Source organism: Vombatus ursinus, unplaced genomic scaffold (genome assembly GCF_900497805.2).
Source record: "Vombatus ursinus unplaced genomic scaffold, bare-nosed wombat genome assembly UNPS02014794.1, whole genome shotgun sequence".
In the NCBI taxonomy this organism is placed as follows: domain Eukaryota; kingdom Metazoa; phylum Chordata; class Mammalia; order Diprotodontia; family Vombatidae; genus Vombatus; species Vombatus ursinus.
In genome coordinates this window covers 15,315,651-15,338,254 of record NW_020954572.1, presented here as the reverse complement: position 1 = coordinate 15,338,254, position 22,604 = coordinate 15,315,651, and the positions used below count along the sequence as shown (strand labels likewise).

The following is a 22,604-nucleotide window of genomic DNA, read 5'->3' as shown; positions in this document are numbered from 1 at the left end:
GAGAGAGAGAGAGAGAGAGAGAGAGAGAGAGAGAGAGAGAGAGAGAGGCAGAAAGGCTACATAGTTTAATTGAAAGAACTTAGGATTTGGAGTAAAGTGATACAGATAAAAATTCTGTCTCTAATACCTACTGGCTGTATGACCATGGACGAGCCACTTAAACTCTGAGACTTGGATTTTTCATCTGCAAAATGAGTGGATTGATTGCCAACCTGTCTTCCATCTGTAATAGACCTATGATCCTATGTTGAGGGGAAGGAGTTAATGGAGAAGGAGAGGTTTAAGATATATGAAAGGGTATAAGATTGCTATAGTGAAGTTCTATAGGTGATGAGATGGAATGATTTCAAGGTTACAAATAAAGGGATTAGCTATGATGATTAATTGTACAAAGGTTTGGAGAGAGAAGTATGATACCATGAGAAAAGACTAAATATATGGCTAATTCTGGGGAGGGAGGAACATATTAACTTTAAAATAATGAACTTCTCACTAAAGTAATTATGGGATGGGACATTGGTGAGAGGGCTTTTTTCCTTTCCCTCCCCCACAATCCCGTTGGAAAATGAGAGAAACTAACATTAACTAAGGGGCAGCTAGGTGGCTGAATGGATAGAGTGCTGACCTGGAGTCAGGAGGACTTGAGTTCAAATCCAGCCTCAAACACTTTCTAGCTGTGTGACCCTGGGCAAGTCACTTAACCCTGTTTGCCTTAGTTTCCTCATCTGTAAAATGAGTTGAAGAAGGAAATTGCAAACCACTCCAGTATCTTTGCCAAGAAAACCCCAAATAGGGTCATGAAGAGTTGGACATGACCAAAAGTGACTAAACAAGGAAGAAAAATTCCCAAAGGCCTTGATGTCAGGAGACCAGAGTTTGTGAATTTCATAGCTGATATTTACCAGGCAAGTCACTTCTTTGACTCTCAGTTTCCTCATCTGTGAAATGAAGCTGATACCATTTGTACCACCTACTTCCAAAGACTGTAGTGAAAAAACAAAGATTGAATAACATTTACTAAGAACAGAAAGAAATAGAGGGAAGAAAAAGACAGAAAAAGGGATGAAAAGAAAATGAAAAACACTAAATCTGGAAAGTCCCTAGTAAAAGTTGAAGGCAAAAATTATTCTCATAGGGCAGTGCTTCACATCTTGTCTCTTCAAGGGAAAAAAAAAACTTAGAGTGCAGGGGTAATAAATTGTAGTGAGCACAGAGAAATTATCATCGTTGTTTCTTTTTATTTGTGTTTACTATGTGGTGGCAGGGTGATTACCAGTTTTATTTGAATGTTTTATATGCCCCAAGATTTACTTACTGAGAATGAGCAGATAAATAGCAATGTTATTTAGCTGTGTCATGTCAGTGTGGCCTCACCAACCCTGCCACTAATCCAAATCAGGTTAATTAATGAGGGACATTTGGGGATGGGAATGAGGGGAAATAGGGAATTTGATGTGCGTGGGGGATTTATATGATGTTAAGGGAAAAAAAAAACGCCTGAAGTTTCTTTATAAAAAGGCTTTCTGGAAGGACTTAGTCTCAACAAGCTGGGTGTGATATCGTTTTCAGAGCAACAAGACAAGATACTGAAAGTCTTTGAAGTAACCTTAGGAAATTTCCAACTATCAGGATGGGTTTGGAACAATAAGAGAAATTCTATCATTTCATGATGGAAGAGAACATTGAGAATCTCTCATATATCTCCAGTATTAATTGTGCAGTGTTTCGGTTTTATACATTCTAGTTCACAGAGAAATGCTTTACTGGCCAAAACAACGGATCAGTCACATAGTGAGAACAAGAGTTAACCAATGGACAGTTTTTTACTCCCCATAGGTATTCCACCATGCTAAGAAATCTATAGGAACCTTAGGTGTACTTTCTGTGACAATTTACTGAAGGATATGGAATAGAGTTCTCCAACATGGAAAGTGATGGATGGGTTACTGTCTTGCTGAAAGGTATGCAATGCATTTTTTCCTGCCCTCACAGCACTTTTCAATAGCACTAATCCCATTTGTATACAATTTCAAACTCGTTAATGTTAAAAACTTAGTTGGGCAGAGGTACAGTTAACATCAAAGGAAGAAACTTTCATATTGTCCCTAAAGAAAAAATTATGATTTTCTCTTCCCAAGCCAAAATGAAACTCCAAGATTATGTCTATAAGAGCTACATCTAGTTCAGTTGACCTTGTAAAGGTTGAGCTCATGTTAAATTTCAGTCATTTAGAGATTAAGACTGTTCCACATATGCTAGCCAGATTTTATGCTGGCCCTGTTAAAGGCAGAGTTCTAACCATCCATGAAACTTATCACCTTTTTTTTCCCTTTCTTCATCTTCTGAAGTTCAAGGATAGAGCCAGATTCTGAGTCCTGGATAGTAAATCTTAATTCCTGATAATAATGATCTGTTGAAAGTAAAATCCTTCACTATGCTATGTTGAGCTTACAGAACTGAGGTATTAGTAGTCATCAAGTTCTGAAATTGAGAAAGATGACACTGGGCATATCCATATCATGGAACTTTCTGTTTGACCTCTAAAATGCAAGATACCAGTGAAGGTGTTGTCAAACTAGATACCATTCAAGTTGCCAAAGGCATCTCATAAATTTCACAGGTATTTAGGTAGGCTTAGTTTATGTTGCTATGGTAACTGCAATGTTTGAATTTCCTAAGCTCAGAATCCTCCTAGTCTTAACTTTAAAACAATAAGAATGATCACTATGACTTCACATGCATTTGTCACAATGGTAGAGGTCACATCTAAAGTTTATAAGTTTATTGAACACAGTTCAACAGCACATTGCGGGCTTTTATGGAATGTTTAATGATAGTTTCAAAATGTATTTTCCAACTCCCAGATAATTATCTTCTTTATGTGTGTGGGTGTGCATGCACAGAAGTTCATGCAAAGTGTTTTAGCCAAAGAGCCCTAGTGACTTCCTACAGCACCAGGATATTATTAGAACAGTAAACCTTTCTTTGTAGAGCTTTTTTCTCTACTGTGATAAGTAAATGAGAGGCCCCTGGATAGAAAAGTGGTAGCCTCTAGTTATGTGATGAGGATATATTGTCCGATGTGTCCAATATGTTGATTTGTTTTGCTTTAGCATAGTTTGTTACAAGAGAAGGGGTCTATTAGCTTTGAGTGTGGGAAATGATAGCAATGCAAAAAGGGGCATCGGCATAATATTTATTAAAAACAAACAACAACAAAGTGGTAAGAGAAGTAGAAGGTGGGAATTGGCCTCCTCCCAAGAGCAGCAGTTTTGTAACAGTGACCTAAAAGAATGATATTAATTGAGCTTACCTTCTCTGTTAAATTGCACTCCCATTATTCTCTATAGTATTGAGACTATCATTGAGAAGTGTTTTAAGAAAGGGCATTACATGGGGCACTTCAATATAACAGCAAAGGCTGAAGTGAGACTGACTGGTCTAATGAGTCCCCAAAGGGAGGTTGGAGTATAATTAAAAAGCTTTTGTGCCATTCAAGACCAGGCATATAATATGTATCCACAACAGCAAGAAAAACCAACCACAAATGACATAGGATTGACTAGAGATAGAAATGTCTCTTAATCTGCAGCCAGGCTTACCTTATATCCTGACGATTTGATGTGAACTCCGCGCTTGGTCAGAGTCGATTTCATTCGGATGAAAAAGGAGCGCTCAAGGGTGTTGTCAGTGGTTAGTAGACTGGGGCTTGTTGATTCCACTGAGAAATACAAAAATACATACACACATGATTTAGATTTGTACATATCTCCTCTGAGCTATTTCTCAGGTGCGATGCTTGAGCTCACTAAAAATAAATGACTGATGGATGTTTAAGAGTGTTGTAATCAATTTACCTCATTTAGAAAATGTTTACTTTGCAAAAAAAAAATGTATACAGAATAACTCTTTTTTAGGCTCTTTAAAAGAAAATTTCCAACCTGTTAACTCATAACTTTTGGTGACATCCTGGGTAAGGGTTAAAAAAAATAAAGAAATAATTGTAAAGTTACTTGAGGCTTTGATAGTTCTGGGATGGGTGACTTGCCAACCCTCAGAGTCTACAAGAAAAACAGAGACCTGCTGATCCATGAGAATAACCTGAATCTGGGTAGTGAACTTTCTTCTATCTTGTTTTCTTTTCTTGCTTGCAAACCCTAAGAACCATAAAGTACCACTAAACGCCTTTAATAAAATTGATAGCATGGCAGGGAGGATGTCTACTTTTTTCCTGAGATTCACTTCTTTGGTTTTAAAGGGATAAATTACGGCATTGTTTCTGGATAAACTAATAGGACAACTTTTACCTTTCCAACTAGGTAATCTTCAAAACAAATTCCAGGGAGCCATATGAATGTGATAAGGCTTACAATTCATAGATCTAGAGTTAGAAGTAACCTCTGAAGCCAATTAAGTCTATCCACTCTCCTTTTAGGAGAAACTGGAGTCTAGGGAGCATGTATGACTTACCCAAAGTCACACAGATAATAAGCATCAGAGGTAAGATTTGAACCCAGGTCCCCTGACTCTAGAACCAATGTTCCTTATACTGCCCACACTCAAGCCCAGAGATACAATCCAGACAGTAAGTAACTTGCCACCGACAGCCTTCCTCTAACCCAAAGGCCCTTCAGTTCCCTGTCTCTGATTAGAAAATACAATTTTGTCTTTTCATTCCCTACTTCAGGCAAGATATTGACTTCTTCCTTCCATCCATATTTTGTGAAGATAGAACGGATCACATTTGCCTGCACCTCAATGAGCTCTATCTTCTGAGGTGCTGAGCTTTCAAAGTCTTTGCACAAACAGCATAGACTATATGGCCTCTAATCCCTTCCAATCTTAGTCTCCAAAAATAGGGCCTATCTTATTTAAATCAAACAAATCAAAGTAGCAATCTTGAAACACAATTTATTACTTTCTGTTTTCTTTTAGGGTTCAGATTTGTAATTTTCACCTATGTAGGGAACTTCCCTTATGGAAACTCCTTCCACAAATGCAGATTTGGCATGAGACCTACATTCTTTAAAAAGTTCTCTAAGGCACCGAGATGCTAAGGAACTTGCCTTTGGTTTCCTCGTCGCATCACATCTCCTATTATTATATGCAATTTTTATTTGCTTTGGAAGTGTTCATAGGCTGTACATTTTGACTTTTCTCTATAAAATCTTCAAAGCAATGTTAATTTGGAAGTACAAATTCACTCTCCCAAACATAACTGAACCACTATAACCCTCTCCCGTCCCTCTTTCCACCACTAAAATCTTTTGAGGAATACTATAATAAGCCTATTGGCCCCAGTGGTAGTAGTGAAATATAATTCACAAAGTCAAGAGATTTTAGCATAAAGATTGTAGATCACAGTGATTGTAAACAGCAGGGAATTAAGCAACATATTTATATGTGTACCTATATCTACATCTGTATCTATCTTTATCTATATCTGTCTATCTCTATTCCTATCTCCATCCATAGCTATACTTATATCCATAGCTATAGATATAATACAAACATATATGTAATAATGCCTACATATATGTCCATATATATGTAATAATATGTTTTTGTGTGTGTATCACTTCAATCTGTGGTGTTTACAATCACTATGACCTGGAATCTTCATGCTAAAATCTCTTGACTTCATTAATCATGTTTTTCTATCCCCATTAGGGCCAATAAATCTGTATGGGATAACATACACACACATATGTGTGTGTATATGTATACACACACATATGTATACATATATATACACTAAGATGCATAGCATCTATATTTATATAGGGCCTTTGAATGCGTATATAAAGACTGTCTTTTCAAGGAAAAGAAATTTTCATTTTTTCATTCCCTCCATCAAATTTGAAACTGGGATGCAAGAATATGATCTGTCACACACTGAAAATGAAGATATTGGTGATCCAGGGTTCCTCTTGCAGAGTCTTTGTTTTATCATGACTATGCTTTGCCATATTTATGGCATTTCCTTTCTGTTGTGATGAGACCACTGGCAAGAGTCCTTCTTTCTCTAGTGTCTTTCTTAAGGGTTTTCTTTTCTTTCTTTCTTCCTTTTTTTTTTTTTGTTTTAGAGAGCTGGAATCCGATGTCATTTTAAACGTACAGCTCTTTATCACTTGAGGGAGAAGCCGAGCCATGTTATATTTAGTACTTTCATTTCTTCTGATTAAATATGAATTACTATGAAATTTTTCTCATCATCTAACACGCCATAATACGCCAACAGCTTTTTAATACACTATATAAGCACAAACTTCTGCTCTAAGAGTTTAATTTGCCCCTCTAATCCAATCACATCAACCTTATTTCTCTTATCAGAGATTCCCATTTTGAATTAAATGAGCTCATTAGTTTTAATCAAAAGCAGAGAGATCAAAACTTAAACGTAAATGCTTTAGATCAGAACTGTCACTCAGCCGTGCGGTTCTATTTTACTAAAACACAAGATCAGAGACCCTTAGAACCAATTTTTTCTCGTAAGGGATGCTGAGAGCTTGAAGATGCTATATTCTTTTTTTTTCTTCCCAAGGACAGATTATACATTTAAGGTTAGACTTAATTTACAGCTTTTTTTTTTCAAACTGGTGGAAATGGAAAAGTATGCCAATCTACCTTGGTCCCTTTCACATTTATTGGCACCAGTCCTTAGAGACTCAAACTGCTGTGAAGCCATCGGAATCCATACCACAAACCTAGCCTTAGAAATTCTGCTCTATTCAGCAATATTATGTTCGCAATAGCTTATAAGAAATGAAACTTTCCCAAGATGTGAAATATGTTTTCAGGGTCAGGGTTCTGGGTACCTTTTGACCCAACAACCAAGAAGCCGTGGAGATATTAGATGTGTGGGTAATTCAGGCATCATTAGCAATTATGATTGTTTTTATTATGTGGTACTTTACAGTATAATACTTACAGGGCAGATCTGAAACCGCAGCAAGGGTGCTTCCTGCTGAGTGAAGAAATGCTATGCTAGAGTCTGGCACGTTCAGGGGAGGCAGCCTGGTACATTATGCCCTAACTGAGGCCTTAAGTACCACAAGTCCCACTGTGTTGCAATAGTAATTATCTAAACGTATGGAGCTAATGTCAATTAAGCCCTGGATAGCCAGCGCTAAAGCCATAGCTCAGTCCAGTTGAAGCCAAAAGACTCAAAGCCTAAATAGATGTTCCAGCTTTCATTTCCAGCCCTAGTGTTCTGTGGGGGAGGGCGGAGAAAGGAGAAGGGTTGATAGACAGGGACAAAGAGCCCAAGTTCTGAGAAAACCCACTTAAAACTACCCACGGTTTCCCTTGGTTTGGGGTGGTTTTATGTCTCAAGCAGCACAAGAAGCTTCTGGAATTATGACTCAGCGTTTACTGCACACACTCCTCAAGGGTTTCTCTTCCCCTCCTCAACAGCTCCCCTCTCCATTTACCCAACAGCTGGCAAAAAAGATATTTCATGTGAAAGTGGTTATAATCTACATCTCACAGGCCCAACAAATACCAGTTCTGAAGAGAATCTTTTTTAACTCAAGTAAGGAACTCCATTCTAGGGAGGCAGTATGGCACAGTACGTTAAGGGCTGGATTTGGGGTCAGGGGATGGGGGTTCAAATCTTCCCTGTGAAATGAAAATTTAATTTACTCAGTTATGATTATCTTACAGGATTTTGTTTTTCTTTTTCCAATGGTGGTGGGGGGTGGGGAGGAGAAGGGAGAAAAAGTAAGCGCTTAGGGGGCAGCTAGGTGGTGAAGTGGATAGAGCACTGACCCTGGAGTCAGGAGGACTTGAGTTCACATCCAGCCTCAGACACATAACACTCACTAGCTGTGTGACTCTGGGCAAGTCACTTAATCCCAATTGGCTTCACCAAATAAATAAATAAATTCTTATTAAATGGGAAAAAATGTATTTTAAGAAAAAGGAAAGAGCTGGAAACAATTACTTCTCAGGCCTTGGATTCTTTTATTTGTAAAATCAGATAGTTGGGTAGCCCCTTCCATCCCCAAATCTTTGAGTTTATGATTAAGGTTCTTTGTGGAGATGGAAGGAAACACAGTTATGCCTTCCACATCAAGACTTTCCCCATCATGGTTTTAATATATGGTGGGTCAGCATAAGAAATTAAATGAGAATTTTTTGGGAGTTTTACGGAAGCCACAGACAACACTCGAAGGCCAGCAGATGACACAGAGCCTATGAATAAATATTTACTTAACCCAAATTTTACAATAAGGTACTGTAAACAATCCATAAAAGAAAAAGAAAAAGAAAAAGAAAAAAAATTCAGACTTCTCTGGTAGGAAGGAAGGACCAAAAATTTTTACACAAATTTTCCAGATTGAAGGAGCACCACTCCTTTAACCCATGAGATGTGGATGAGATAACTGTAGTTTTTCCCCCACCTTAAAGTACTCCTGATAGGGTGTATGTGACAGTTAAAAGATTTGCAGAATGGAGTAGGGCAGTGGGGGCAAGGAGGGGGGCAGTATCTAGAGGACAAGGTAGTAGAATAAAGACACTAGACCAAGTTTGTGACCAAGAAATATTTTTAGAGAGCTTTATAGATATAAAACGCTGTGGCATATACTGTTACATGCTCCCACTGACAAAAGATCTAGGACACAAAAAGCTAATTATCATATCTAGGATCCCACAGAAATTCAGGGGATGAAGCTAGGGTGAAGTATAAGTGCCTAGGAGTACCCCATTTTAACTTTCCAGAGTTATCCCAGAAAACAACTACATAAAGAAAAAGAACAAACCTCAATGTCTAATAAATTTAAATTTTCTTAGTGCTAGAAGAGTCAGTTTTTGCACACACTGTAAAAGTTACAAAACAAGTAAGTATGATGATTTGCATTATTAGTTAGTATCTGTTGAAGATTCCAGAATGGTTATCAGCCCAATACCAAGAGCCCAGGCACTGGAAATGCATCAAATTTATTTGTTAATGATATTGCCATTTCCAAATGCTTCAATTACCCTTGTTCTGTACAACATACCTGTCACCTCCATCAGGCCACAAGCTAACATTCTAAGTTCATTGAGATATATCATGACATTTCTAGAGTAGCAATTTCTCCAGCCATGGCAATTTACTTCTATCTTTTCAACCTCAACAATCTCTACAAAATGTGTCTCTAGACTCTTATCAACAAATACCTCAGAGAGGTTATGAGACTTAATTTTAAATAAAATGTATTCTTAAACCTTGAATTATGTTAGTAAGGAAATCTCCAAACATTGAATGGCGATAAGTGACTAAGTACTCTGGAGAGAATGATTTCTAGGCTAGGGAACCTGGTACAGGGATTAGAAATATAAAACCTGGTTAAGTAATGGCAAAAGGATAGAGTAATGGAATTATAGAAATAAAAGAGACTTCAAAGGTCATCAAGACCAAAGGTGTCAAATGCAGTGCTGCTAGAATATCAGGAATAAGATTAAAATGTGATTGGGAAACATTTAACAAAATAAATAAAATACAATAGAACATAGATAATGTGCTCCCATTTCTATTTGGGTGTGATACCACTGATCTAAAGATAGTTTCCTTCCCGGTGGATTCTGTATCGATGAAAATGGTCATTCAGGTTCTCTTTGAATCTACTTGATTCAAGTAGATTGGGCCTTTCCATCTGTCTCACAGCTCAACTCTCCTATAGCGTTAAACATCTCATTTCCTTCAACTACTCTTCTTGTGACATTATTTCTAGTCTCTTCACCATCTTAGTTATTCTAGCATTAGGCACACTCCATTATGTCAATATATCTCCTGAAATATGGTACTTAAAAATGATCACAACATTAGAGGTATGGTACGATCAAAGCTTTGGGCAGCTAGGTGTCACAGTGGATAGAGTATCAGACTTGGAGTCAAGAGGACTCATCTTTCTTAGTTCAAATCTGACCTCAGACACTTCCTAGCTATGTGACCCTAAGTAAGTTGCTTAAGCTTGTTTACCTCAGTTTCCTCATCTATAAAATGAGCTGGAGAAGGAAATGGCAAAACACTTTAGTATTTTTGCCAAGAAAACCCCAAAAAGTGACCACAAAGAGTCAGACATGACTGAAAAACAACTGAACAATAATAATCAAAGGTCAGTTTTGTCTGGCATAATACCTGAGTAACAATTTTAATTATTGTAAATATTTTATTACAACATTTAAATATATGACTTTTACAAATGCATATGTTTTAATTTCTGAATACTCTATGTGACATAAAGATATTTCTTTTGTGACATCATGTTCTATGTGTTATACTCAAAGACTTCAAGCTGACTATGGTGGAAAATATGGACACAATTTTCTAACATGATAGGGAGGAAATTTCCAAACACCCTAAGGAATACAAATGCCTCATCCTAGCTCTGGGTTATACCAGTACTGAGAACCATGGGACTAATCCAGGACTCATGTACTTGTGTAACAGCTCTGAGAGAGGGAGCTATGATCATTTAAGTCCTTATCTTTCATGATAAGAGGGAAGTCGGAGAACCAGGGGACTGAATATATGTTCTATGGGACTATACTCAGTGGGACAGCTAGTGGCCCAGTGGGAAGAGCAGCTAGGACTGGAGTCACAAAGACCTGAGTTCAAATCCAGCCTCAAACACTTACTAGCTGTGTGACCCTGGGTAAGTCACTTAATCCTGTTTGCCTCAGTTCCCTCATCTGTAAAATGAGCTGGAGAAGGAAATGGCACACCATTCCAGTATTTCTACCAAGAAAAGCCCAAAAAGGGGTTACAAAGAGTCAGACATGACTGGAAAAATTACTAAACATACTCAATGAACATAGTATGGGTTAGTAGAAGGAATTCTGGGTTTAAAATCAGAAGACCTGAGTTGATATCCCACTTTTGCCATTTGCTATCTGTGTCACCTTGGACAAGGCATATGACCTCCTTTGGCCTCAATTTCTCCATCTGAAGTGTTTGGACTAGATATAAAACTTAGAGATCGTGATCTGCCTGGCATTTGGTATTTGTCAGGAGAGATGAGGAAGACAATGAGATGGGGGGGGGTGGAAATGTTCCCTGATCCATTTTGCACTGAGCCAAACCTAGGGCAGATCTGACTTCCAACAGTTTGACCAGGTCTTCAGGGTTCTAAAAATGTGTATAGATATGTAAAGGATCCTTTCTCTAGGCATGTTAACTAATAAAGACTTCAGCATAACAGTCTTCCTAAATACTAAATCTTAGTATTTGGAAATGGAAATGGAAAAGGAAAAAGAAGAAACATTTTTTCCATGTGACTTGTGGCTGGAAAAATTTAAAATTCTGAGAAAAATGTGAATCCTTATAGAGAAAAAGACCATTCTTGAAAACAGCATGACTGAAGAGAGAGAGAGAGAGAGAGAGAGAGAGAGAGAGAGAGAGAGAGGCTGTTATGATATGAAGTTAAATGTGCTTCTTTCTTTTCTTCAGTTCACTGACTAAGCCAATCATTTCCTTCATATACCTTGTGCTCAGATCCATGGTGACAATACATTAGACAAACCAAAGTGCAAACATCCATGATGGATTTTAGAGGACTCAGAAGCTATTGGGTATTTTACCTCTCTTGGAGAAACAAAATTATTTCCATGGCATTTATCCCTTGCTTCGTCCTCCCTCCCCTCGTCCCCCCAATCCTTCTCCATCACAGCCATATTCTAGGCACAAAAACAGTTCAGGCGACTGTAACTTCCATTTTAAGATGTAGTATTTTGGAATGAATGACTTTAGAATAAATAGCACATAGCCAAAACTTGACCTACAAATTTCAACCCTGCAGCTTAACTTTCAGCAAAATGTTGAAGAAAAATAAAAAAAAATAAACTTCATTTGTGTTCCAATCCCTCTCAATCCCAGCTCTTTCCACACTGTGTCTTTTGTCTAGAATAAATGTCTACTTCCCATCACCTAAGCCTAATCTTTTTTCTCATCCAAAACCCATTTCCTTCTGGAAGCCTTTCCCATTTAGATGGCCCAGAATAGTAGTTCTCTCCTACCTTGGAATAAGCTCTAAAAACTATCCTTAAAAGACAACCCAAATGAAAGGAAACACAAGCAACATAAATTGTAATCAGCACAGAAAATAAAATCCATTAAGAAAAACAAACAAAACCCAGGCCTACTGAAGAGAAAGGAATACACTTGTGAACTTTGGCATCTTAGAAAGGAAGCTACTAAAAGGCAGGGAGGGCACCATTTGTCATTCTGGACCACATATTGAGCATTATGGATGCTTGATAAACACTAAACAACCAAACAAAGAGATAGGTCTTTAAGTTTGGGATGTTTAAAGCTACCTGTACAGGGAAATGCAAATGTTTCAGCCTGTTAGAGGGAAAATAATAAAGATTTGATATTTGAGAGACTTATCATTGGAAAAAAAATTTAACTCTGAAAAGCCCCTTAGAAATGTTACAGCCTACTAGGCTTTAATCCATTATCTAAACATTTACAAATGTATCCACACTTGCCCAATAGACCAGAACATCTCTAAAGGAGCTGATTCGGATGGCTGAGTGAAATGTACACAAATGATACAAGGTGGGAATCTCCCAGCTCTCTATGCACTTGTAAGTTTAAATAAAGTTGCTTGACTTTCAAGAAAATGTCCCAGGTTGACATGCCATCCAGATCTCTGGGAAGTTAGTGAACACGCATACGTTTAAAAGGTAATAAAAAAAAATTCTCCCCATGGCCTTTTGGAACCTGAGATGTCATCTCTTCTGATCTCTACAGGTCTGGGTCCCATAAGTGTAGGTATTTCCTTCTTAATTTTAAATAAGTTAAATCCATGTAAAATTTCACCAGTAAATTATTAAAACCATTTTGTATCAAGAAAGCTAAAGACTTTTAAAGTGTCAGGGGATGAAAGAAAAAGAGATATCTGGGAAAGGAAGACTAGAGAAAAGAAGCCAGACAGGATAGTTTTTTCTGGCTTTAAATTTCTTTTAATATTTAGAGAGCAAAATGCTTAATTAAATACTGACTTTCCCATGATAAAGACTTTCATATCTCTTCTTCAATAACAGTGCCACCCAAGGACAATAGATATAAAATTTTGCCCTCTCAGAAGGGAGCACAGTTGGATTTTTTGTTTACCTGAGAAGACAACAACAATAATAATGATGAAAATTAACATTTACATGGCACTTTAAGATTTGCAAAACACTTATATACTAAAACTCATTTGATCTTCTCAAAAACTCTGCAGAGAAGATGCTATTTTCATTTCTATTTTATAAAGGAAGAAACTAAGGTCCAGAAAGGCTGATTTGACAGTTTTCTGCCTCCAAGTCACCGCATTGCCCAGTTGCTAGGATAGAGAAGTCTAAAGAGATGTACTGTCTTATGCATTTTGGAGGCAAGTAATCTATATGGGCAACAGTACTACCTGAGCACTGCTGGCCCATTTGAAGGGGAGAAAAAAAGAAAGCAATATATAATGTAATGGATGCTCAATGCATACTTGGTGAAATCACATGTCAAGTCCAATGAGATGCAAGTATTGATTTTTCTATGCAGAAAAGCCATTCTTTCATGGGTGAGTATTGCACTGCTGCAATATTGTTGAATTATAAGGTGTAACTACTGAATTTTTCTTTTACTTTTTCCATCTGCTACACAGCTATAAACATCTTCACTGGCTTCCTAATGCTACAAGGATAAAATACAAACTCCTTCTTACCTGTCCTTTATTTCATGATGCACACCTTTTCTCATACTGTATGTTTGAGCTAAGCTCTTCCCTGAACTTGAAATTAGATGTCATGTTTTTCGGCATTTGCACTAGCTATCCTTTATGCCTACAATCTGAGACGTACTCCTGGCTTTCCAAAATAAAATATACCTATGACACACTTTTAGGTTTAATCTGCATTGTTATCATTTTCTCCATCACTTTCTTAAGTCTAGACAATCAATAAAACAAAAAAAAATCAATCCCTGATTTGTTGATTTTGCCAATTTTCAAGGTGTAAATGCTCACACTAATAACTTAAGAGTTGGCTCCCTGGCTCTGGTTAGAGCTGATTCCAGCACACCCCTGATTGGAATGCACTTGCTCGTCATCCTCTCCCTATCAGAACCATTATCTTCCCAGAGAGTTCTGCTCAGCTGCCATCTTCTCTGTGAAGCCTTTTTCTTATCTCCTAGTTGCTACTGTTCTCTTCCTCTTCAAATAACTTGCCATTTACTTATCTGTAGCTTCCAAGTAGAATGTAAACTTCTTGAAGATACTTATTTCATTCCCAGCTTTGTATCCACAGTGTCTATATGTATCCACATAGTAGGCATGTGAAAAATGTCTGAATTGGAAGCACATACCCTATGGGGACAAGCAATTTGTTTGCTGTCTGTCTCTCTGTCTCTGTTTTTGCCTCTCTCTCTTTCTCTCTCTCCCTCTCTCTCTCTCTGTTTTTGCTTCTGTTTCTCTCTGCCTCTATTTCTATTTTTTGTCTCTGTCTCTGTTTCTTTTTTTTAGCATTTGGGGAAGAAAGAGGAAATACTCAGTTTTCTGCTCTCAATTTGTTCTTTATGAGGGAGCCTAAGTTGAGAAAATCCTTCAAGGTCCCAGAAGGAGAACTTTCTGGCAAGGTTATTTGACAGAATTCCAAGGGTGCCAACACTGTGAATGTAGCCTGAATTTCATCAGGACTCCATTATTTATTTTTCCCTTCCAAAGGGGAAAATTTTTCATTGGTTTTATTCTAGTTTTCCTGCCTTCTATCACATATATTTCATTTAGTGCTGGGAGGGACTTCAGGGTCATCTAAGTCTATCTTCTTCTTTTACAGATGAGAAACTGAGGTTTCGGGAGGTTAAGTGTCTTACCCAAGGTCACACAGGTAACAAGCATCAAAGGCAGGATTTGAACTTAGATTCTAGCAATCTTTCCATTATACAACACTGTTGTCTGAATAACCTCAGGGCAAGTTAGGAGGGCAGGGAGTCAGATTATAGTGAATTTCTTCCTCTCTTAGAGGAAGACACTGATATGCCATCCTTCCTTTCAAAAAATAAAAACAAACAAAACAAAAAACTCCAGAATGTGTTGTCAGTGAGGCAGTTGTTTTTCATTTTGTAAATCTGAGTTTTCTGGCTTCTGTAGCCTCAAGATGTGTGCATCTATGTCTTAGGCTAAGCAAGCAGAATTATACTTGGCCTTGATAATTGGCCCCTATGAGATAGGAGATGTAATTTGTTGATGTTCAGTCGTTTTCAGTCATGTCTGACTTTTTGTGACCTCGTTTGGGCTTTTCTTGGCAAAGATACTGGAGTGGTTTGTTACTTCCTTCTCTAGCTCATTTTATAGATGAAGAAACTGAGGCAAACAGGGTGAAGTGACTTGCCCAGGTCACATAGCTAGGAAGTATGTGGGACCAGATTTGAAGACAGAAAGATAAGTCTTCTGATTCAGGCCTGACACTCTATCCACTAGCTGCCCCAGGAGATGTAGAAAAAGTACAATTGATTTTTGTCTTATTAAGACCAAATCATTTTTCCCTTCTCTTCCTCCTTTGCTGTTAGGTTTTAGCTCTTGCCTAGAAACTTGTGAATCATTAACTGAAATTCCAGGGCATAGTTGGGAAAATAACTGGGGTTCAGAGCTGGTAATTATTAAATTCTTGACTACAGTGTTAAAAAAATAATAAATCCTCAAATCCACACCATCCAACAGCGTTGAGCTCTCTGACAGTGCTTCCTGGTGCTGCCAGCCTATCTGGAATGAGAATTACAAATGCACAGGGTTGCTTTTTCATATTCTCATATGCCAAGCAGGGGTTACTACTTGGGGAGGCTGTCCCCCGAGGGAGAGAAGGGTATTCAGCTGCCTCACGCTGCTGCGCCACAGTTGGTATTTGGATGATACCACTCTAGGGAAATATACACAGTGTCAAAGTCAAGCTGTTACCAGTGGGTGTTCTATACACAACCACTAAGTACTAGGAAGGTTCAAAGGAGAAAACTGGGTATCATAAAGATAGCCTTTGAGAGTACATGACATCCAATGTGACCCATTGCATATCAGCCTCTGCACTCCAAAGAACAAACACTATGAATACTGCAAGAGAGTATTTTAAATCTTATTGGAAACCCCCTGTAAATGTTGCCACTTGAGGGATCTATTCCTGGAGAAAAATATAGCGTGTGCTCCTGGGACAGCTCTTGGATTCCATTACTGATATTGCGTATGGGATCGAGTGTGGCAATGCTTTTATCACAACTATAAAGTGGTTACGAGCCAATTTCTCATATAAAACATACTCAATAACAGTAGGGCTTTTCTTTCTTTCTTTCTTCCTTCTTTTTTTTTCTTACGACAAACATGATGTCAGACAAAGGGCATCAGGACTTAGTCTTTGTAGTACAATACAAAATAACAATACATAAACACCTTTGTGAAGGCAGCTTGAAACCCCATGTTTTCTATTAAAAAGTCATGTTCAATCTTCACTGTTGATAGAACAGAATAGCTAACACAGAGAACATTGTATATCAGAAAGGTCAATAGTTATTATGAGCTACAAATATATTTTTTTCCATCCTTCAGGCTGTTTAGCACATATCACAGCATGAGCAGCTGTCTTCTTTAATGCTTTTAAAATTAGAATCCCAAAGAGGAAGGAAAAATTACAGTTGCAATGATTGCTCTTTGCTTTTGTAAGTTTACTTTAATACACTATTTTATATACATGAATCTTCTATGCAGCCTACCCAAAGGACATGGAATGAGTTGGCAGTATGGTGTTAGGTTGCCAAATTTATTTATTTTTAGTATTCTGGCCAAAATATCTGTATCTGGTACAGATGTTAACATACTGTATTTCTAAATGGAAGTACATAGGGGCATATTACACATGAACAAGCACACTCATAAATGCACATATACACGCACTGTCTGTATTCATTGTTCTGCAGCTATGTTACTAACAAAAATGGCGCCTTGTGACCTGAAACAGTTATGTACTGCTGTCTGCTCCAAACAAAATATTATTGCTTATATGCAGATGCATGGGGAAAAATAGCCAAGGGTTTGCACACATTGATTTTTTTAAATAAAAGAATATTAAACAAACAATCCTAGGAGCTCATGCAAAAAATTGTTATTGCCTCATTTTTATAACTCAGATGTATCTAGTATAAGCTCATTGTAACAGTATGATCCCTAATGGTTAAAGAGTCACTATGATCTATAACTGGGATAGGTGATATGGCCTTCTGAATGGTTGCCCCAAAAGCTCACTCTTTGATTTTACAAATTGATCAACTCATCTGTAAGGCAATATTTTATTTGCTAGGATAATAATACTAACAATAGATAATGTTTTATGTAGCTCTTACTATGTGCCAAGCACTGTGCTAAGTATTTCACAATTGTTCTCTTATTTGATCGTCCCAACAATCCTGGGAGAGAGATACCATTACTACCCCCATTTAACAGATGAGGAAACTGAGGAAAACAGAGGTTAAATAATTTGTCCAATGGCACACTGCTAATATGTGTCTGAGGCTGAATTTGAACTTGGGTCTTTCTGATTCTAGGCCCCGTACTCTATCCATTGTACCACCTTGCTGCTTATCACCTTAGAGACAATAACTAACTTTTTTTTTTGAATAGTCACTTCGTTTCCCCATATTTGCTTTAGCTACTCTATCAGAGTTTTATACTTACATATACGTTCTGGTTAGGGGTTAGGGATACTCATTCATTCATCCATTCAATTATCTCTTGAGCAACTATATGGAGAAAGGGAGAACCATTTTCTGGTTGCTCATAATGCTTTTAGAATTTTAAAACTTAAATCAAGAGGACTATACTCTGAGGAGGATACAAAACCAAGTAAGACACTCTCTCTGCCCTCAAGAAGCCTATAGGAGATGGGGGGGTAGAGGAGAGAACTGAGAGGTTATACTGATAATTATAAGTTGTAGACAAGAAAGTTCAGGTGAAAAATAATAAGGGCAGGATAAGAGGCATATAAGAAATAGTTTGTAGGTAGAATTAACTATACTCAGCAACTAATTGAATTTGGGGCATAAGACAAGTAAGGAAGAAAAGCTAATTTCAAGGGTTAGAGCGTAAGTGATTAGTGGAATGATGCTGTTATGAATAAAAAGGTAACCAAGAGGAAGAACTGGTTTAGAAGGAAGAGAAATGAGACAGTGAGCTCATTTCTGGAAATGTTGAGTATGATGTGACAGCAGTACATCTGAGTAGACTTATCTAGGAGGCAGTTGGAGATGGGGAGTTGGTAGTCAGAAAAGAAGTTAGGGTTCTTGATGCAGGCTTGAGAATCATCAGAAGAGCAATGAGAGTTAGAACTGTAGAAATGAGTAAGACTGCCAAGGCAAAGAGGGAAGAGGGTTAATGACAGAAAAAATGATTTAATTTTGGAAGTGTTAGGAGGAAGAGGAAATAATGGAGAAATAACAAATACCCAGACATGTAGGAAGAGAACTAATAAAGTGCAATGCCATGGAAATGAATGGAGCAAAATATCAGGAAGGAGAGGAGGGAAGAAAGATGATCTGTAGTGCCGAAGAACAGGAAAGAAGACTTAGAAATTAGCAGAGTTTGGTGATTATGAGAATCCTTACAGCATGACTTCTTAACATAATCTTTTAAGTTGGTTTTTATAAAGTATTTTGATAATTGCATCTCAGTACAATTATGTTCCTTTGAAATCCTACATATTTTATTTTATGCATTTAAAAACATATTCTGAGAAAAGGCCCATAGGTCTCACCAGACTGCTAAAGGGGTCTGTGACAAGCAAAAAATTAGCAACTCTTGCCTCAGAGAGAACAGTTTCAGTGAGTAGTGGGAGAAGATGCTACATTAGAAGGGGTAATGTATGGAGCAGGAGGCAAGGAAGTGAAGGTAGTGAATATAAATTGCTCTTTTCAGGAGTTTATTAGTGAATAAGAGAGATACAGCGGTAGCTTGGGGGTAGGTAGAAGTGTCTGGGAAATATTTTTATTTTAATTTAATCTACTATATGCAAAACACTGGGCACTTGGGACATTTAACAAAATGCTGATAAGAACATTGTCATGAACTTGTAAGCTCCCCTGGAGTTTACAGTCTAGTAGGGGGAATATGACACATAAAAAATAACTATATTATAGGATAGTACACGATAAGTTCATTAGAGAAATTCAAAGTACTATGTGATGTCTAAGGCGGGGATAGATCACCATTGAGGAGGGTGAAGATTACCTGGGTTTTCAAGTATGTGTAGGATTCCAAGAAAGAGAAGGTAGCCTTGTTGTTGTTCTCCTTTTCTTCCTCCTTTTACCTTCCTTTTTCTCTTCATTTTCTTTTTCTTTTAGGGGTGGGGAAAGTAAAAATAAACTGGGTATGGAAGAAAGGCCCCAAAGTGGAGGACCACTGGGGTGAACAGGAGATGGCAAGTCTGGCTGGAGCACAGAATTCATGGAGGAGAACAGAATGAGAGTATGCTGAGAACAGAATGTTTTTTAGGATAGGCGAAACCTGAGCATGTTTGGAGGCAGAGAAGATATTGATGATGGACTACATGGAGAGGATGCTGCATGGCTTAAGAGCTAGCACGTAGGCTAAGGAATCAGCCTCGAAAATAAAGAAAGATATTTCTTCCACAGAGAATAGTGGAAAAGAAGAAGACAGCAAAAGCAGAAAACGTGAGGTTGAGATAAGGAAATTTCCAGAATTTACATTGTTATATGGACTCATTTCCAGCAAAGTTTGAGGCAAAGTCATCAAGGGAGAGTGTTCTGTGCAGGCTTTAAGAGAGTAGGAAAGGGTTGGGGAAAGGTGCTTTGAGGAATACATAGAGAGTTAAAAAGACATGAATACTGTAAAAGAATTTCTAAGTAGTGGTGAGGTTCAGGCTGAGGTCAGAGAGCATGAAATTATAGTGAACCAGAGTGGTTCCATGACCTTCTCCATCAATGCTTGGAAGCCCAGGAATGGAGGAAGAGTAAGGTTTAAGCAGGGTTGAGGATTGGCAAGGCAGAAATGGTGGAAGTTCAATGATTACAACCAGCAATTCTAAAATGTTAGTGAGAACAATGGTGGAATGGCCAGCTGTGAATTCAGAGCTATTTCCAAGAAGATACTCAACTCCGAATTTCCTTTGGACTAGAGATAAATTACTAAGTCTATACCCCAAGGAGATCAAAGAAAGAGGCAAAGGGCCTATACATACAAAAATATCTGTAGCAGTTATTTTTGTAGTAGTCCTAAACTGGAAACTAAGGGGGTGCTCACCTACTGGGGAATGTCTAAACCAATTATGGTATATGAATAGTATACTATTTTATCACAAGAAATGGCATACTATTGTGTCATAGGATTCAGTTGAAGCTAGAAAGACATCCATGAATTCATGCAAAATGAAGTGTGCAAAAGCTGGGAGAATAATTTGTGTAATGATAACATTACATAAACAAATTTGAAATACTTTAGAACTTGGATCATTGCAACAATAAACCATGAGTCTAGAGGACTGAAGATAAAACAAACCACCTAGTTCCTCCTGACAGAGAGAGGATGGATTTAGAATGTGGAATGAGACATACATCTTTGGGTATAACCAGTGAGAATTTGTTTTGCTAGACTATACATATTTGTTATAAGGGTTTTCTGTTTCTTTCTTTTTTATCATCCAATTGATGACAGCAATGAGAGGGAGAAATAATAAACGCTTGTAAAATAAATGAAGAAAATTTTAAAAATAAAAAAATGGTTGGTTGTAGAATTCGGAGTGGGTAGGGTTGAAAGGGACTACTGGATAGTGGCGAACACAAAATTTGGAATCAATAGTTCTGGGTTCAGGTCCTGGTTCTGACACTGGAATTTTGAGGATACAAAGTTATCATCCAGTTGAGGTAAAACAGGAAAGTGACCTTAGGAAAAATAATTTTCCTCATTTGTCCAGTATTTTTGTTTCCTTAGTTGCCTCCTGTGTAGAATAGAGCAGGAAGAAGAATAGGAAAAGGTCAAGATGTTTGAAGTCTCAATAAGATCAAATAAGAAATTAAAGAAGGTAGAAGTTTTCCCTAAGTGCTTTGTATGTGTAACAGGGATAAGAGAATCAGGTGGCTGAGAGGTTGTGCTAGAGGTACGTGCTAGCTATGAGGAAGTAAAATCAGGAAGACAAGCAGAGCTATTGCAAAAATATGTCGAAATAACTATGCTCCAAATTAGGATACAGGCATAAAGCGCTTTACTTCTAAAAACCTGCCTACTCAGTAGCATATCTAGACTGAGGGTTTATGGCATATTGTAATGGCAGTATGGTGGTGAAGGAAGAGGAAGTTAAATGGTCTCTGCTGACCTACGTCTCATATCAACATTCCCATAACCTGTTAACAGAAGCAGGCGGTGGCACAGTGGACAGATCACTGGGTCAGGACAACACGAGTTCAAATCTGGCCTCAGACACTTCTTAGCTATGCGATCCTGGGCAAGTCATTTCACCTCTGTTTGCTTCAGCTTCCTCAACTATAGAATGGAGGTAATAATAGTACTTAGCTTGCAGCATTGTTCTGAGGAATAAATGAGATACCATGTATAAAAAGCACTTGGTACAGTTCCTGGAACATAGTGGGCATTATATAAATGTTTATTCCCTCAATTAAATAAATATAGCAGATATTTGATCTGTTGGCCAGATTTGTCAATCTTGTTCCATCCAGAACATTGTGGAATAGAATTATTTTCTGAGGTATGCTTGGGTTTTTGTTTTATATTAAGTCTGTCACTGACCTACAATTTTGCAAAATGATTAAATTTTGATACATTTTGAAGAGTGAAAGTAGCATACTCTGTTTTTGTGGATTCCATTATTTCATTTGTCATGATATATTTTTGCACCTTGATTTTCCACCAGTATAGATTTCATACACTAAAGTCTAAAGAAATGAATAGAGAATTATTCAAAAAGTCAATGGAGAGGCACACGAAGGATATGAGTGGCTTCGTTCAATTCAGTGCAAAGAAATATGGAGAAGTTGTATAAAGCATGTCTTTTTTTTAAAAAAAAAAAAGGAAATATGATTGACAAAGAAAGACAAAAATGACCCATCTGTATAAAAATATTTATAGCAGCTCTTTTCATAATAATCCAAAACTAACATGAGAGTGTCCATCTATTGAGAAGTGGCAAGGCAATTTATGGTATATAAATATAATGGAATATTATCACACCATGGGAAATTATAAAATGGACAATTTCATAGGATGCTGGGAAGACCTCTATGAACTGATTCAGAGTGAATTGAGCAGAACTAGAACAATTTTATACAATGATGACATCATGAAGAAAAGCATCTTTGAAAGATTTTACAACTCTGATCAATGTAATGATAAAAACAAGATTCCAGAGAGCTAAAGGTGAAGTATACGACCTGTTTTCTTACCAGGGAGGTGGTAGACTTCGTTAGTCAATCAGTAAACATTTATTAAGTGCCCACTATATGCCAGGCATTTAGGGTTAGGGTTAGGGTTAGCCTAAGTCTTTTGTAACCATGAGGCACAATATAGATACATATTATGATCATTACAGTGTTTAGTTGTCTAAATATCATTAACTTGTCTTTCTTGGCCAATCAA

The 22,604-nt window shown here is 37.5% G+C and overlaps 1 protein-coding gene across 1 annotated transcript in view; it reads right to left on the bottom strand.

The window, feature by feature from the left end:
* Nucleotides 1-22,604, bottom strand: part of NPAS3 (neuronal PAS domain protein 3) — a 1,128,724-nt gene that overhangs the window by 101,867 nt on the left and 1,004,253 nt on the right. Inside the window, exon 7 of the mRNA XM_027870104.1 lies at nucleotides 3,603-3,721. Within this exon, the coding sequence (XP_027725905.1) occupies nucleotides 3,603-3,721 (119 nt within the window). The remainder of the gene's footprint in view (nucleotides 1-3,602; nucleotides 3,722-22,604) is intronic.